The following is a 17,500-nucleotide window of genomic DNA, read 5'->3' on the forward strand; positions in this document are numbered from 1 at the left end:
GAAGTAAATTACTTTTTGGCATATTTTAAGAATTTCTGAATTCATTTTAATACTTGATTCGGTCCCAACTAACAGTTAAACTTAAACCAAAGAATTTTCATTAGAAAAGTTAAACTCATGTCCTAATGTTTAGGATTCTCCTGAGACAAATATGGCCGGGGATTCTTGCTGTGGGTGCAATTGCAACCTGATATTTGTGGAGACCACTTGTCGACTCTTATGACTTTAATTTCCCTTTGTTTTATACAGGGTGGTGCTATCACCCTGCAAATATTAGTGCATTGGTGGCCAAAAGTGGGGGTTGCTGTGGAGGGAGCTGTGTTGGGTGGACAAACATCCAGCAGGCAATATTATAGCAGCCTTATTGCAGTGTAACATAACAGTTTCAAATGAGTGGATGGGGCAGATCTCATTTGCTCCGATAAGTGTTCGGATAGTTTGAATAATTGGAACCAGGGTTGTTCTGTCCGAACATCTATTCGAGCAAGTAAAACCCGTTCATACAATATTTACGTGTATTGGATATTTTTGTCTTTGTTAGGTGTGATTAATCAGTAAATATTTTTTATTGTTTTTCTTTTAAAAGTCAACATCATTTTTTGATTTTTTTTTTCTTATAAAAAATTTAAAATTCATTTCTCGTTTATATTACATCAATTAATTATTTCCTTCTTTCTCCTCTCAAACCTCTTTGCCAAACACACTTTTGGGAAGGCATGTATTGCTTGGATGGGAAAAACATTGCTGTCCCCCACTGGGGATTATAAGATCGAATAAAAGCAAAAAGCATAGAAATAATTAAGGTTGTTTTGTCTGTTAATGGAAAATAATTTTAAGATAAAAAAAAAAAAAAAAATTGTTTTATACATGAATAGTAAGGTTGTTTGGTACATAAATATTATATTGTTTTAGTTTTAATTTCTCTCAATATTTTATTAGTTATACAATGAATGGTAAATAGGTTATAAAGTCTATTAACCATTCATTCGATCTATAAGGAAATAACAACTTTGCCTCATCTACTGGATTAGAAAAAAAACTTAATATTAGTTAAATTTAATTATTTTAAAGTATTTGACTAGTCTATTAAAGATACTCTAACATTATATATATATATATATATATATATATATATATATATATATATATACTTCACACTTTACTGCTACTTTAACTTGAACTCTTATTTCTTTGTCATCTCTATCGTGCTGTTGATTTTATTATTCCCTTTTCTGTAAATAATATTTACAAGTAGAAGGGTAGGTTTGTTGGTACAGTTTCCGGTATGGTGACGTGTCGCCTGTTGATTCGCTCTGTTAAGAAATAAGTCTTACTTTCCAAGACCTGTTAGAAATGAAAAAATTGAGAAGATAGGGGAGAAGATGACACAAAGATTTAAGTGGTTCCCTCAATCTGAGGTACATCCACTGTAGGAGATGTAGAGAAAATTTACTATTAAGTAGTTACAAGGGGGAAATCACTCGTAGCCCAAAACCCCGATACACCCTGATTTCCCTTACTTATGTCTTGTTGTACGACAAATCAAGAAGAGAAAACCTCTCTTTATTTGCCTCTGTACCGTACACCAAGAAGGATAAACTCCTTTCTTTCTCTCTCTTTGTGCCTCTGTATTTCTGTATCGTTCTTCGTATATTTTCCTCTGCCCTGTACCTGGTGTAATGATCTTTTTTTTATAGGCCAGGCCCCTGGCCTCACCATACTTGCTGCCTTCTTCAATTTCCTCATGCCCCCTTTCCTCAGGAGTTTGATTCCTCGCTTAGTTTAATCTGCTGGAACACCCATCTCTCCATGTCTGCCACCTTCTAGTTCTTTAACATTTGTTTTGGTTATGCCCTCGAGTGGAAGGAGGGACTGGAGATTATATAATGCTGAGTGGAGATGATGATGAGTGGGATTGTGTTGGTCGAAAAGTGCATGGTTTTTTGGAAGGAGTGAATGGATGGTTATTTTATGATCGGGTGGGATTATTTTATTGAGTACATGTGCTGTCTAAGGAGCTTGGAGGAAGTGCTGCCAGGCGTGGAGGAAAGTGCTGCCCATGCTGTCTTGATGTTGCTGTCCAGCAGAGTTTTTCCACTAGCATTTGTTTAATGCTGAACCCCACCTCAATCGTTAAATAATTACCTTATCCCATCAATCATGGAATTCTATCCTTATTGTACTTCTGAGACATCCGCGGCAGACTTTCAATCAGACCCCGAGATGATGATGTCCGAGACGTAATAACTTCTCGGGATATCGTCGCACCATAACGGAGTTATAAAAGGCCGAGATGTTATTGTACCGACTTGATGTCACCTCCAAGGCGAGGTTACTCCGAGACTCAAATACCCGAGATATGCTCACTCCATTCAGATTAGGAGATCTCAGGATGTTCTTCATACCGTAACCTGGAGTGTTATGACCGAGACGTTGTTATGCCTCCGAGATGTATTTGCGCCGAGACATCGTTATACCTCCGAGATGTATTTACCCCTAGGCAGTTTTTTCTTTCTTGGCCGTAATAATTGTCCGAGACATAGCTCCGAGACGTTTCTGAATCCACGTGTCTCTAGGGTTGATTTTATCCCTAACAAGGTTCATGGCTCAATTGAAAGAGTCTATAGTGTAATAAATTTTTATTATGATAAAATCTATTAGAACATCTCGTTAAATCAAACAAAATGTCAACCATATACATAACACATGCATATTTTTTTATATGTAAAATGATAAAAATACCCATAATTTATAAAGGAACTAAGGAATAATTTGAATAAAAAAAGAGAAATGATACTGGTACACATATTTTACAACAATGTTACAACAGCTTACGTGGAAAGTGAGTTTAAACCTTCTTTTCGTTTTTTGAATTTTGAATATCACAGTAGCCTTTTCGTCAAAACCGGTTGGGGGGAAATGAAAAATTCCATTTCCCCCAAAGCTGAACGAACGCACCCCCCGTCTCTCTCTCTGAATTCTCTCCGTACAGTCCCCGTCCCCAGCCCCTCCGCCCGTCGGAAACCAGTCCCCGTCCCCAGCCCCTCCGCCCGTCGGAAACCAGTCCCCGTCCCCAGCCCCTCCGCCCGTCGGAAACCGCCGGCCCCAGCCCCGCTCTCTCTCCCGCCGGATCTGCCGAGCCCAGCCCCGCTCTCTCTCCCGCCGGATCTGCCGAGCCCAGCCCCGCTCTCTCTCCCGCCGGATCTGCCGCCCCCAGCCCCGCTCTCTCTCCCGCCGGATCTGCCGAGCCCAGCCCCGCTCTCTCTCCCGCCGTTTCTGCCGCGCCCAGCCCCGCGGTCTCTCTCGCCGGATCTGCCGCCCCCAGCCCCGTGGTCTCTCCCGCCGGATCTGCCCCCCCCAGCCCCGCTCTCTCTCCCGCCGGATCTGCCCCCCACAGCCCCGCTCTCTCTCCCGCCGGATCTGCCCCCCACAGCCCCGCTCTCTCTCCCGCCGGATCTGCCCCCCCCAGCCCCGCTCTCTCTCCCGCCGGATCTGCCGCGCCCAGCCCCGCGCTCTCTCCCGCCGGATCTGCCGCCCCCAGCCCCGCTCTCTCTCCCGCCGGATCTGCCTGCTCCGTCCGTCGGAAACCGCCGCCCGCAGCCCCTCTCTCTCTCCCGCCGGATCTGCCTGCTCCGTCCATCGGAAACCGCCGGCCCCAGCCCCTCTCTCTGTGGCCGGATCTGCCTGCTCCGATCTGGTAAGTATATCTGAGCGTTACCTCTCCCTTTTGTAATTTCCATTACTCATCTGCCTGATTACTGATTAACTGCTTCAAAGATTTTTAGATGTATGTTTATATAACATTAGCAAAGGTATGTTAAAAGAAAATAAATGATGGTCAGTTATAATTTCATTCGAAAATTTTCTTCGTGACTAGTAATAACGTACAAGCGGCTGTATCAAATGCCTTCAACAATACAACGACGTCCAGACCCAATAATTTCTTCTTTTGTTACCTCCATTTGCTTTCATTTTGACCAAAAATGGGTCCCTGTGATGTTCCAAGGACCAAGAATAGCGACAAATAACAAAGTCAATCATCAATCATCATGTTCATTGTTCATTTCTCTGACGCTTGAGCTTCAATGTGCTGGCCTGCTTCTTCGAGAGACAAAACCTCCTGCATGAGGGAGCTTAGCTTCGCAACATTCTCTTGATGAATGTGGGAAGGAACCTTTTCTCTGTAGCCAGAAACATTCATCATCTTTGACAGCTTGTCATGTTGCCTGCAAGATTAAAAAAAAAAAAAAAAAAAATTAACCAATCAGCAGGTTAGAACTGGCAGGGTACTTAAAAGATCAAATATTTAGATCCACGTAGTATTATCCATGCTCCGAGATAATACGTTCCATTTTCTGAATAACACCTATTTCTAGGAACGCAATACCCGATTGATTACAGAGTAAACAACAAAAAATTCTCACAACACTCCAAGACGTACCAATAGAAAAACAATCCATTGCCTTTTCAGGATTTTAACTGTTTCAGCTGTGAGGTTTATAAGCGAAATGGGCTTAACCTTGATATAGAAGTTCAATGTACACAAATTTATCTGCTTAAGTCGCAATGAGAAAGAAATTTGACCCACAATATATAAGGCACTATCACATCCTGCCAATTTCAATATAATTCCAGATCTTGTACACCTTGACAGATTCTAGCTAATATCGTTATACCGACCATGTTTCATTTTTCCAGATGCATAAAGGTATGTTTATATAACATTAGCAAAGGTATGTTTATATAACATTAGGAAAGGACGATTTGCTTTTTCAACATTCAATGATCTAGTTTTTTTTTTTTCTTTGTTCTGGGGTTCTCTTTGAATGGACTAGGATTTGAAGACAACTAAAATTGGAGCAGGCTTAGGCTGGAAAACCTTGCATCTAGAACATTAGCAAAGGTATGTCTGTTAGCCTCTTGCAAAATCATGTTGTAATGTGCTTATATTGTCATGGCATTCTTCCAGATAGGCCTCCTTTGCATGCAAGATCCTCTGCTCATACATGCCATTCAATATGATAGTTGATTTATTAGATAATTGCTTGACATGCTTAAACTATTAGAGAATATTCTTTCCAAAAAAAAAAATTAGTCAGTATTCCTATTGGTGAATGTTCAATTGTCAGATTGTTCATGAAGATGAAGACTTCTTCTCATTGTGAGTAGACTTCTTCTCTGTCATCATTGCGTCCATGATAAATTTGTAAGGACTTATTATTCTGTTGTGAGTGCTTCAGCCGTGCTGTCGGCATGGCATGTAGGGACCTGCTCTTTCAGTGTTTGAGTTCCTGACATTATATATAAAAGGTCTTGGTTGTTCTTAATTTGTCGTTTATGCAGACAACATTGAGATTAATTTCCACTAATCACACTTTTAAGTTGTATCTGAGAGTAAATGCTCACATTAAAACATTTCACTTCCCCATCCTCCTGTTTGCCCATTATAGGCCATGTTAGTTTGTACTTTTGTTTTGTTTTTGTGTTTTGCTTTCACTATAAATACCCTAACAAATAATTTAAAATGAATATTTTGATAAAACATTTTTTATTGTAAGAATATTTTGATAAAACATGTGCTTAACTTTTATAAGGGCAAGATTATTATTATTATTGTTATTTTATTTTTTTTGTGTAGGCCCGAAAAAATGTCAGTAAATAGTGATGCGTCAATACCCCATCCATTATGTTACTGTGGAGTGCATGCACGTTTAAGGTACTCATGGACTAGTGACAACCCCGGAAGAAAGTGGTACGGTTGTATAAAGTATAAGGTAATTTTCAAATAAATTATTTGTGCTTTATGTTTTCCTTAGTAATTTATGACATTTACTATTATATTTTAACGCAGAAAGATGGGGATTGTGATTTTTTTATGTGGGCTGATAACCGAATGACTTCTTATGAGAAGAGATTGGAGGAACATATGAGAGACATAGAGGAAGGGAGACGGGCTGATATTGAGAAAGTTGAGAAGATGACAATGGCCAATATTGACAGACTTGAGAAACTAATTGAAACAAGACACAACGAACAATATGAGAGACTTCGGTTGGAGTTTGGTCTTAATAGAAAGATGTTTTGGGCAGCAGTAGTTGTAATCATTTTGGGCATTGTAATTTATTTTAGTAGTTATAGCAGTTCTGAAGTTAGCTACTTGATGTTAGAATGAAAGATGAAAACATTGTTAGGTTAAAAATTGTCATTGTCAAATATTTAATGTTCTTATTAGTTTCAGAATAGAAGTGGTTGAAGGAAACCTTACTTTTGCCACTTGGATTTCCTCATATATTATGATTGACACGTCTATTTAAATGCTATTTAACATCTCTTTTCTATAGTAGTAGATATGTAAGTGCATTAGCAACTTTAAATCTGAAGAAGGAGAATTATTTCCACCAAACAAGAATTATTTCCACCAAAAAATAACTAAGGATGATGATTTTGACCAAAAACAGGTATTTTAAGAATTTTGGCAGAATTTAACAAGAAATTATAACGGAGTACTCTTAAGTGGGATGTTTGGAAACCTAGATGCTCCAATTTGAGACGTTTTCTAGTTCAGTACCCTTATCTCAAAACGGCATATAATTCAATACCATTTTGTGAAGGTACTCCAATAATGAATATGCTGGTTCCATCATAGGGAGCTCTTGCCAAATACACATGTGGTTAGTCCAAGGTAGCAAAACTGTGTGCTGGTTGGTTTGACAAGTGGCTAATAACGGTGCTCCGTTGGTCATCAAGGACAGCCGGCTACCGGCTGCAAAACTTCCGAGCTCATTCCCAAACTTCACTTGCGCCATGCAAGGGTTAAGCATATTACATATCTCCACATTCAGCACAATGAGATCAAAATGCATAGGTGTCAATGAAACTCTTCACCTTTAGTCAGGCCTGTGATCATAAACAATATACTCAAATCCATATTATGTTATATAAATTCTTGAAATAATAGATGACATTGTAATGGACTACCAAAATATACAATCTGTACATCCAGGACAGAAGGTAGGGTTTAGATAAAAATATGAACTTTAAAAAGACGCCTAAGCAAGCTCTTTGCCTACACATTATTACATAGAATAGGGCCATCTGCTAGAGGAACCTAAGATAATTTTAACTCTAAATACAAAAATGGCCGCTAATGGAAACAGCAAGGGAACATTCTATCCAACTCTCAGATCTTGAAAGATGTATACATGGAAATATGGGGAAAACAAATGCAGTTTCTCAGGGCTTCCTCAAGGCAGATGCTGCACCCATGACAACAGCCAAAACAATGCCAAGACCAGCACCAACGGAAGCACCCACAGCTGCAGCCGTTAACGAGGATGCCTTGGCTTGAGAATCTCCTCTTGCATCCATTACCATCGAGCGTTCTCGTGCCAATTCCACCAGAAGTCTATCTCTACCAAGTTCCTTTAATTTGAACAAGAAAAAAATTCAAAGAAATAAACTGTAATCTTTGATCATAAGCATATCAAATAAATAAATACATACATACATACATATTTTCGCAAGCTTGTAATATGTTGGTTTAACTTTAGATGATTGGCCTGAAACTCATTTATTGTTTTCTTTATTCGGGCCAAATGGCCAATCATCTAAAGTTAAACCAACATATCACAAGCTTGCAAAATATGACCTCAGCGACAAAAGTCACAAAGTTCTTCGATGTGTAAGATACATTAACCCTCTCTACAGACCTCTCTCTAAATAAATAAATGCTCAAATTCATTTTTGACTTTTCTTCCAGCTAATCACATGATCATTTGATCATAAGTAATCTAAATGATACCCAAATTCTATTTCATCATTGAAGACGTACATCCAGAACCCAAGTTCTCACCATCAATATGAAGACAAGCAATTCAATTCAACCATACCAACTAAATGTTGCTCCATTAAGGATCTATATGTGAAAAACAACCCTGGTCACATTAAGGCTTTTCATTGAAGACCTAGTGGGCATATTATTGTCTGAGAACCATATGAATAGCATTAGACCTAGAAAGGATGTTCATACACATTTTCCACCTTTTTGGGAGTTAGCTGATCAGCGCCAGAAACCAATGGACTATTCCAATAAATAAGAAATTGCTACAATGTTATACACCCCCAATAAATAAGAAATTGCTACAATGTTATGCACATTTACTTTGTAATTACCTTGCCCAACCGAGCATCACGTGAAGCGCGCTCACTATTTTTAATTATTTTATCAACTTGCCGGATAACCTGATCAGCAGCATCCCCAGCATTCATAGCCCGGAGAGCCCTGAGCAATCTATCTCTTGACTGAAAATGAAATAGAAGACCAAACTTGTCAGGCAAGACCAGGTGAACAACAGCAAAATTTTAGAGGCTTTTTGCATTTAATCATATAAGACATTATGGGCCACACCATTTCTTTCCTTTACTAGCATGCCACATCTACAAAGAGCAAAAGAAACATAACTTTCTGTCTTTCTTTTTCCCATTTTGGAGCTTCTTGCTACTAAACAAATGCTTATATCTATTAAGATCAAAATGCAAAGATCCACCCACTAAATAAAAGTCCAGACATGCAAAAAGAGTCAGGGGAAGTTTTGAAGTCAATTTTAAGTATGGTATATTCTGCTCCTGGCATCACGTTGATAGGAAATGTTCTACTAGTAGAAATACAAGGGACAATCTAGAATTTCACATCACTACAAGATACATCATAAGTGTTCCAGTAGCTAAGAAAGAATTGAAATGAAAATTTGAAGACCGCATTTACTAATAGAAGCTATGTCAATATTCCTACAAACAGTAACAAGAAATAAAATTTATTTCTAAAATCATCAGTGACTCCAAATTGTAAATTTACAATAATTCAGCTAATTTAAAGCTCAACCATCCATAATGAAGAGGAACAAAAAATCCATAGTTAAGGAACTTATGCAAAGGGAACTAAAAGAAAAACGAAAAATGTCAAAATTATTTTACCTCTATGATGGCTGGATAAGTACACCTTAGGAATCCCAAAAACGCAGTTCTTAAGGAATACTGGATACTGGCAGCATGACATCCTTTGACCGTCTCAAAGTTTAGATCAAAATCAAGCATAGCAGAAAGAACAGTACTATAGTGGATTGGCCTCTTCCTTGCTATGGCTGCAAGACTGGGAAAACAAAGAGTTTCAGATTTATGAACAAATTAAAAATATATATAAAAAAACATCCAATACCAAGAGTGGCAGAAGGAAGAAAAGTGCAACCAAGATTTCCGGCAAAACTAAGGTCAACGGCTAAACACAAAAACACAAACAACAGCAAGAGAAAACAAACAACTACATATATAGACACATTTTCAGATTCAAGCACCAAAACAGATATGACCCCTAAAATATGCTCATTTGGAGTTCCATTATGAGCACTGAGGGCATTCTCAAAGACAGCACATATCGATTTAATTGTGCTTGCTTCCATGCTCTCCTGATAATCTTGAGCACATCTCCTAACCTGCATTGAAGCAATCAAAATATCAATAAACCACTTATTAACTTGCTTTAAAATTTTCTACAAACGATCATTGCACTAATTAATCAACATATTCCGCATTCTATACACATAAACTGTCCATTGGTGCAAACCTTGCTGCAGCACCCAAAACCTGCAATCACCCAAGACAATCATCAACTACAAACAAACAAATTTAAATAAAAACTAATATAAATGATCTAGTTGCGGTGCACAGAAGGCAATATTATGAACACAAACCTTTGTCCATGTATCTGTTGTAAAGCTCAATCAATTGGGTGTAGTTCGTATCTGAAAACCCACTGTATATTCAAAATCAACCAACCAAAATGTAAAGAAAAAAAAAAATAACATAAAAAAGAAAATAGCATACACCATCCAAAAATTGACCTACATCTCTTTAGCTAGTACACAACATATATGAACATCATATAAGAACCAAAAAAAAAAAAATTACAATAAAATAAAATAGAGTCGTCAATATTTTCCAGTACATCCAGGAGTCCATTAGCTCCATTACAACTCTATCACAAATACCATTAACTATCATATTGGCCTCAAGGTGGAAGTAAACCATTCATCAGAAGACGTATAGTTGACCGCATAGCATCAGTAATTGTCGGCAGGACACTTATATGGTTGAGTGCGGCATAGACTTGATTGAAGATGGGCCGCACATGCATTTCAATTGCCGGATCAGTTGGAATTATGGAATTAAAAACGTCTGTCATCCAAGCAATTATTTCGACTGGGTTGGTATTGAAACAATAGGGTAAAAGCCAGAACAACTGGAGTAATACTTCTTGACTCAAAGGCAGAGGATCCATAGTCAAGACCCACCGTTTATCAACCTAAAAATCAACGTTAATATTCAGACATCTAAATTGGATGCATTTTAATAACCATTAAAAATATCAATTGATTTACCTTGGAGCATAGCCAATTCACAATTGACACATCACGCATTTGTAAGGCTGTACTGAAAGCCTCTTGGTATTTGTGTTGGCTTATCAATGTAGATAACAAATTTATGGGGTCCATTGACAAATTCACCTGATACACACATGATTCGTTTCCCTTATTGTACGCATATGAATGAATGCCAACACAAAATTTGAAAAACGCAAATTATACCTGAGAAAGAATAGAATGATGGTGACCACTGAAAGTGTGAGCAACTGTCGATGACGAAGCGACAGAATCCTGCAAAAACAGACATTGAATAAGTACGTGAAATATCAAATAATTGTCAAAAACCAATTAATAAATAAAGAGATGTTGGCTAATCACCTGAGTACTATGATCGCGAGCTGCAGAAGGCACAGAAGGCAATGGAGATTGACTAGTGTTGTCTTGATTTTCCGTTGATTTGGAGGCCTACAATTAAAAAATGGTTTATGCAATGTGGAGAAGTACACATGTTTTTTAAGTAAGTAAAATGTGGACAGAAGTAATAAAAAAAATAAATAACATCCAATAAATTCACTAACTTGATTTTTTCGTTTCTTCGTTTTATCATTGTTGTTTCTTGGTGGCTTGCTCGATGCTTTGGATTTCTTCACCGCTGTTTCTATAACAGACACCTTTCTCTTTGTTCGTGGTCTCCCTTTACAGTCAATCTTCACAGGACTAAGCACATTTTTGCAGCTAGAAGATGCGACAGTAGCTGAAATGCTGCCAAAAGATTGATTTTCGCAACGCCACAACTCTTTTAATTGATCAATTTTTTCCATTAGTTCCATGCAACGTTTCTCCGTGTTTACCGACGTGAGCGACAATAATTCTTCCAAATTGTTTCTCACTTTGTCATGTATTTGGGCATGTGGATTATCACTAATGGCATCATAACTACTCTTAACCTTCGAGTACTCTCGCTTAATATCTTTCCTCCATCTGTCAAGAACATATCTTTGTGGCAGAGTTGTCACTTTCTTTGTCCGTAACACGGAAAGCGAATGCCTACATAGGATGCCTTTTACTTCAAACATTGCACATGTGCACTTCACTTCGAGTTCATTTTCATTGAAGTAAACAAGAAATGTCTTTTCTATTAAGTGATCTCCAACTGCAACATATTCAACAACTTCGAAGGTAGAAATCGCACCTTCACTTTTGAGAAGAGCGTTATTACAAGACATCATTTTCACAAATTGCTCATGTATTTCTTTGAACTTCGCATTTGTGTAAACAACTTGAAACTGTTTCTCTAATTGCAAGGCACTTATACATGGGATTGTGCGATTGAAAGAATCGAAATCAGCACGTGCCTCACTCTCGACCATTCTCCTTAAAGCGTTATCATATTCATCAACAAATTCTTTCAATGTGGTTCGTGAGTGCACGTAACCATCAAAAAATGCGTTCATACTTTCACTTCGCTGTGTAGTACTCATTCCCGCCCAAAACGTATCTTTCATGTATGCCGGCACCCAAAATGTCTTATCCATATATAACCCATTCAACCATGCATTATCATGAAGATTATACTTCTCCAGAAGATCTTTCCAATTTTCCTCATATTCTTCACATGTTTGAGAGTCATACAAACATTTATTAATGGCACCCTTAATGCCATCAAAATTAGCATGTGATCCAAACTTTTCAGGCAATTTTTTTAAAATGTGCCACATACAATATCTATGACGACTTTCAGGAAAAACAATAGCGATTGCATTTTTCATAGCTCTATCCTGGTCTGTCATAATTGCTTTAGGGGCTTGACCATTCATGCACTCCAACCAACATTTAAACAACCACACAAATGTGTCTGTATCCTCTCTTGAAATTAGTCCTGCCCCCAAAAGTATAGATTGACCATGATGATTCACTCCTACAAAAGGAGCAAATGGCATGTCATATTTATTGGTCAAATACGTTGTGTCAAACGTAATAACATCTCCAAAGAAATCATACGCTGCCCTACTCCGTGCATCAGCCCAAAAAACATTTCTTAACCTACAATCATCGTCCACATCTATTACGTAGTAGAAGCCACTATTCTGCTTTTGCATTCTTCTGAAATAATCACAAAGTGCTTGAGCACCACCTTTACCAAGATTGAGTTCTCTTGCCTTGTTAATATAATTCCGACAATCTCTCTCTCCAAAGGAAAGATTCTCAAACCCTCCACTTTCAACAACTAATGAATTGAAATTTTTACACAAACGTATTCCTGCTCTGTCATTTAGCTCAAGTCTTCTTTTCGCAGCGTCACTAATTTTCTTATTGCTTCTAAAAAATCTCGCCTTGCCCGGGCTTAACGAATGATTATGCATCAACTCAACTTTACTCAAAAACCACGTTCCATCATCACATAAATTTGCACAAATCCTAGCACCACACCCTGTTTTATTTGAAATTGGAATTGGCTTCGAACAATCACTTGTTTTAGGTCGCTCTGCACCTCCACGAGTACATATAAGCATTACGTAACCTTTTATACCCTTCTTTTTTCTCGAGCTTCTCTGCGCTATACCAAACCCAGCTTGCTTAGCATACTTCCTATAATAAGAGCAGACTTCGTCTAATGAACTAAATGTCATTGATTCTTTCGGCTCTTCAACTTTCTCATCATCCTTTAACACCACAGGTAGTACCACATTTTCTTCCTCATCATTCAACTCTTCATCAGAAATAAATGTCATTAAATCCTTCGACTTCTCAAATTTTTCACCCATATCTATCCAAAAAAGTATACAAAATGTGTTTATAAAAAAGCCTAGAATAATAATAAAGAAAAAACTATAACTCAAACAAAAGTGAAAAAACTAACCATTTTGACGGTCATCTTGATGGGTTAGATCATCGTCAAATTCACCCTCATTATCCAATCGTGAACTTGAAGAGTCCATTTAGAAAAGTGCTATATTAAAAAGTAATATAAGTTAATTGAATGAAAAAACTAAACTACATAACCTTAAAAGCATGTAATTTGACAATATTATACAAATTAAACTACATAAAGGCAGTCATAGCACTAGCTTTAGTGTTTTACTATAGCTTTTCATTGTAAAGTGTTAAGTTGTTTTGTTAATGAAAGTTTTCTCATTCATCAAAAAAAAAAAGCCAAGCCTTTTAGTGGAAAGGAGTCTAAGATCAATCCTCTTTCTGGAATGCGATGCAATGTATCAAAGCAGAAAATGAATCCTAATAAGGTCTCCTAACTCAATCAACCCTCACAATTATTGGAAATGGGCAAACATGGACAAAAAAAAAAGACACAGTTATGACGCTAGAACATGCTAACAATTAAAACAAATATGTTCTAATAACTTTCTTTATTTTGTAAACCAATTTTGTAATAGCTATAAAATAGATCATTATCCACAATGGATAATAGCTTAACTTTGCGCTTCAAGAAGCTGTCAGAGAAGAAACAAGAATTCCAAATATTCAAATATTGTTATTTACTTGGATAAAAAGTACAGTAATAAATCTTGAAAGTAACCCAGGCAAAAGAAAGAACTAAGAACCACATGAAGTGGATGAAAAAGATGAGTCGATCAATCTATAAGCGAGAAAATTAAAAATTGAGTTTCTAGTTATCTTCATAACTCTAGGAAAGGTATGCATGTCTTGCCCATGTGATAAGGATCACTTCATAGATTCCAGAATCTGGATATTTTATTTGCTTTACAAACTCAAAAAAAATGTTTCTCATTTGTCGGAATTGTGCATCACCAAAGAAATTGCTACATTTTCCAATTTTGATTGATTTTAGCAGATTTAGCTTAGAAATTGCTAAGTTAAACATTTTCCAATTTTATAGTAAAAGAATGTCTCAAGCTATTTAGCAAAAATTGAAAAAATTGCGACAAAATCTGAAGTTTAGTTGATCCAAAACCATGCAAATACATACTTAAGAACAGCAAGTAGATGTTCGTAATGCTTGACTACACTAACAGGGCACTGAAAGAAAGAAAAGGAGGGTCTTACAAAATTGGATTAATCCTTGGTCCGGAGCGAGCGGGAGAGACACAGGGGCTGGGGGCGGCGGTCCGGAGCGAGTGGGAGAGACAGAGGGGCTGGGGGCGGAACTCCGGTGAAGGACCGGTGAAGGATGCCGGAGGCGAGCGGAAGAGACAGAGGGGCTGGGGCGGAACTCCGGTGAAGGACGCCGGAGGGCGATTTGGGGACTGTACGGACTTCAGAGAGAGAGAGGGTGGGTGGGTGCGTTCAGCTTTGGGGGGAAATGAAATTTCATTTCCCCCTCCAACCAGTTTTGATGGAAAAAAAAAAAAATGAAAAAAAAGGATTTCCACGTAAGCTGTTGTAACATTGTTGTAAAATATGTGTACTAGTATCATTTCTCATAAAAAAAGCATGCGATTGAGTCGACACTTTTGAACACGTAGAGTGCTATTTTATGGGTTTAATGTGGTCTTATCCCTACATCTCATAATTAATTTTCATTAAAAATTTAAATCTTAGAGAGTGATGTGATCAATATCTTCCTATTTTAATATATGATACAATTATTATTGTTGTAAGGAATTCCATTACCAAATTTCAAAAACAAGTACAAATGCATAACGCATACGGTTTGCTTTGCGTAGGAAAATAGCATTCATTAATTCAATCACAGCGGAGGAGTCAATTGACTCCTCGCCTGTGCCGCCAAAGTGGAAGGCGGCCCTTTCTTCCTTTACGGCACAGCCGCACGGTCACGGACACGGTCAAGTTGTCAACAGTGGGAAAGAAGGACGGACAAAAGCTGACGCGGACGCGTCGGGACGTGACGCCAATTGGAAAGGGTGCATGAACCACGTGCAGTTGCCGCCCACAGATAACATCAATAAATAAATAAATAAATAAAAATGATTGCGTTTCTTTTGGCACGACCTTACCCACTTGCCCCTTGGCTTTCACGTTTATCTCCTGCGCCCCCCACCACTGTTCATGCTTCACGCGCTTCCTCCTTTCCCTTCCTTATCTTACCCCTTCGGTTGGGTCCTACCCGCTTAACACTTTGCTCCACCCCAATTTTGGCCGTTTTTGCTTCTATGCATGCATCTTATTTTTTCATATCATCATCACCATCATTCATATATGAAATGAATATATATATATATATACACACAAAATTCCGAAAGAATATATTGACTTGTTTGCTTGTTAATTTTTTTTTTTTTGGTTATTAGTTAGAAAAAAATGTTTTGATGTGACATAAATATAAAAATAATTTTAAGTATTTTGTTTTTTAAGTTATTTATTAATGTTTTTGATTTTAGAACAAACAAAACTTATTTGTGTTTTGTCAAATTATGTTTTAATTTGTATCTTTTTTTGACAAAAGTAAAATAAAATAAAACCATATTTCATGGGGTAGAGGTTAAAAAGTAATTCGGTGTAAATTCTTTATCTTTGCAATACGATGAGTCAATGATTGATAATTTTTTATATAATTTGCGAATTCGACAATTAGAGGGTTAGTGTTGATGAGTTTGACTTATTTAATTAAATGGGTTGGGTTGGGTTGGATTAAGGTTAACTTATATAGTCTTATATATTTATGTTTCGACATAAAAATGATAATTTTTTACACTATCTGCAAAGTCGATATGAACCAAGTACAAAATTAATTTTTTTCATATCGTCGTCGTCATCATCATCATATACATATATATATATACAAAATCCCGAAAGAATATATTGACTTGTTTGTTTGTTAATTTTTTTTTGGGTTATTAGTTAAGAAAAAAATGTTTTGATGTGACATAAATATAAAAATAATTTTAAGTATTTTGTGTTTTAAGTTATTTATTAATGTTTATGATTTTATAACAAAATAAAATTTTAACAAACAAAACTTATTTGTGTTTTGTCAAATTATGTTTTAATTTATATCTTTTTTGACAAAATAAAATAAAATAAAACCATATTTCACGGGGTAGTGGTTAAAAAGTAATTCAGTGTAAATTCTTTATCTTTGCAATACGATGAGTCAATGGCTGATAATTTGTTATATGATTTGTAAATTCGATAAGAATTCAGTGCAAAATTATATAGTATTGATGGGTCTGACTTAGTTTGTTTAATTAAATGGGTTGGGTTAGGGTTGACCTATATAGTCTTATATGTTTATGCATCGACATAAGAGTGACAATTTTTTACACGACTTACAAATTCGATATGAACTCAATACGAAATTAGCAGGTTAGGATTGAAGGGTTTTGATTCGTTTAATTAAATAGATTAATTTAAGGTTGACATATATATATATATAGCCTTATATTCATACATCAACATAATTCAAACCCGACACCCGAATGCGAATTTTTACTGCCAAGGTTAGTATGATCACCATGATGACAATAGGTGCCAAAATTGTCCAACTAAATGTCTGATGCCCCCCATGTGCAATAGCATTTGAATAAACCCACTTGCCGGCCAAACAAATATACCGTACAAATTATGGAACCGTGTCGTCATTAATTCTTGACCTTATTAGAAATCATTATCCTTTGTGATCACTATAAAAAGCGTGACTGTGCTTACCTAATTAAATCTATATTTCCTTTTACTTATATATATATATATATATATATATATATATTTCCTTTACAGCAGATACAATAATTAATTGCTTCTTTGTGGGGGCAAAATAAAATTAGCGTTTGGTATTACTATTCCTAATGATAGGAAAGTTGGGGCCCTTCTCAATTTCATATCTATTGGAAAGGACTAATCTTAGAATGATTAGAGAGATTAATTAATCTCATTTCTTAAGAGGAAATAGTAAGACTAAATTCTATGTTTGATATTAGTCAAAGTCCAATCTGAATAGAAACACGTGTGAAAGCTTTGAACCATATATATATATATATATATATATATATATATATATATATATATATATATATATATATATAGTTAAATATAAGACATAAATTTTCTTCAAATAGATTTGTACGAAATTTTCTACAACTCACATAAAAGAGTCATTCTTATATGTGGGTCGTAAAAAATTTTTTACAAGCCGATTTGTATGAAAT

General features: G+C 36.6%; 1 protein-coding gene and 2 long non-coding RNA genes across 3 annotated transcripts; 1 reads left to right on the forward strand and 2 right to left on the reverse strand.

Annotated features, from left to right (window-relative positions):
* Positions 1-4,574: 4,574 nt before the first annotated feature.
* LOC133854876 (uncharacterized) lies at positions 4,575-6,171 on the forward strand. The gene is made up of 3 exons (XR_009896873.1): positions 4,575-4,903; positions 5,639-5,774; positions 5,852-6,171. It is a non-coding gene; the product is annotated as an uncharacterized LOC133854876 (long non-coding RNA).
* A 4,469-nt stretch (positions 6,172-10,640) lies between these two features.
* On the reverse strand, positions 10,641-11,130 carry LOC133854178 (uncharacterized). The gene is made up of 3 exons (XR_009896786.1): positions 10,997-11,130; positions 10,797-10,883; positions 10,641-10,709 (listed from the first exon to the last, which is right to left on the reverse strand). It is a non-coding gene; the product is annotated as an uncharacterized LOC133854178 (long non-coding RNA).
* On the reverse strand, positions 11,128-13,357 carry LOC133853991 (protein FAR-RED IMPAIRED RESPONSE 1-like). Its single transcript, XM_062290014.1, has 4 exons — positions 13,279-13,357; positions 12,167-13,185; positions 11,270-12,070; positions 11,128-11,172 (listed from the first exon to the last, which is right to left on the reverse strand). Exons 1-4 carry the CDS (start codon positions 13,355-13,357, stop codon positions 11,128-11,130), a joined length of 1,944 nt encoding a protein of 647 aa, XP_062145998.1.
* Positions 13,358-17,500: the final 4,143 nt, after the last annotated feature.

This window comes from Alnus glutinosa, chromosome 13 (assembly GCF_958979055.1).
Source record: "Alnus glutinosa chromosome 13, dhAlnGlut1.1, whole genome shotgun sequence".
Classification (NCBI taxonomy): domain Eukaryota; kingdom Viridiplantae; phylum Streptophyta; class Magnoliopsida; order Fagales; family Betulaceae; genus Alnus; species Alnus glutinosa.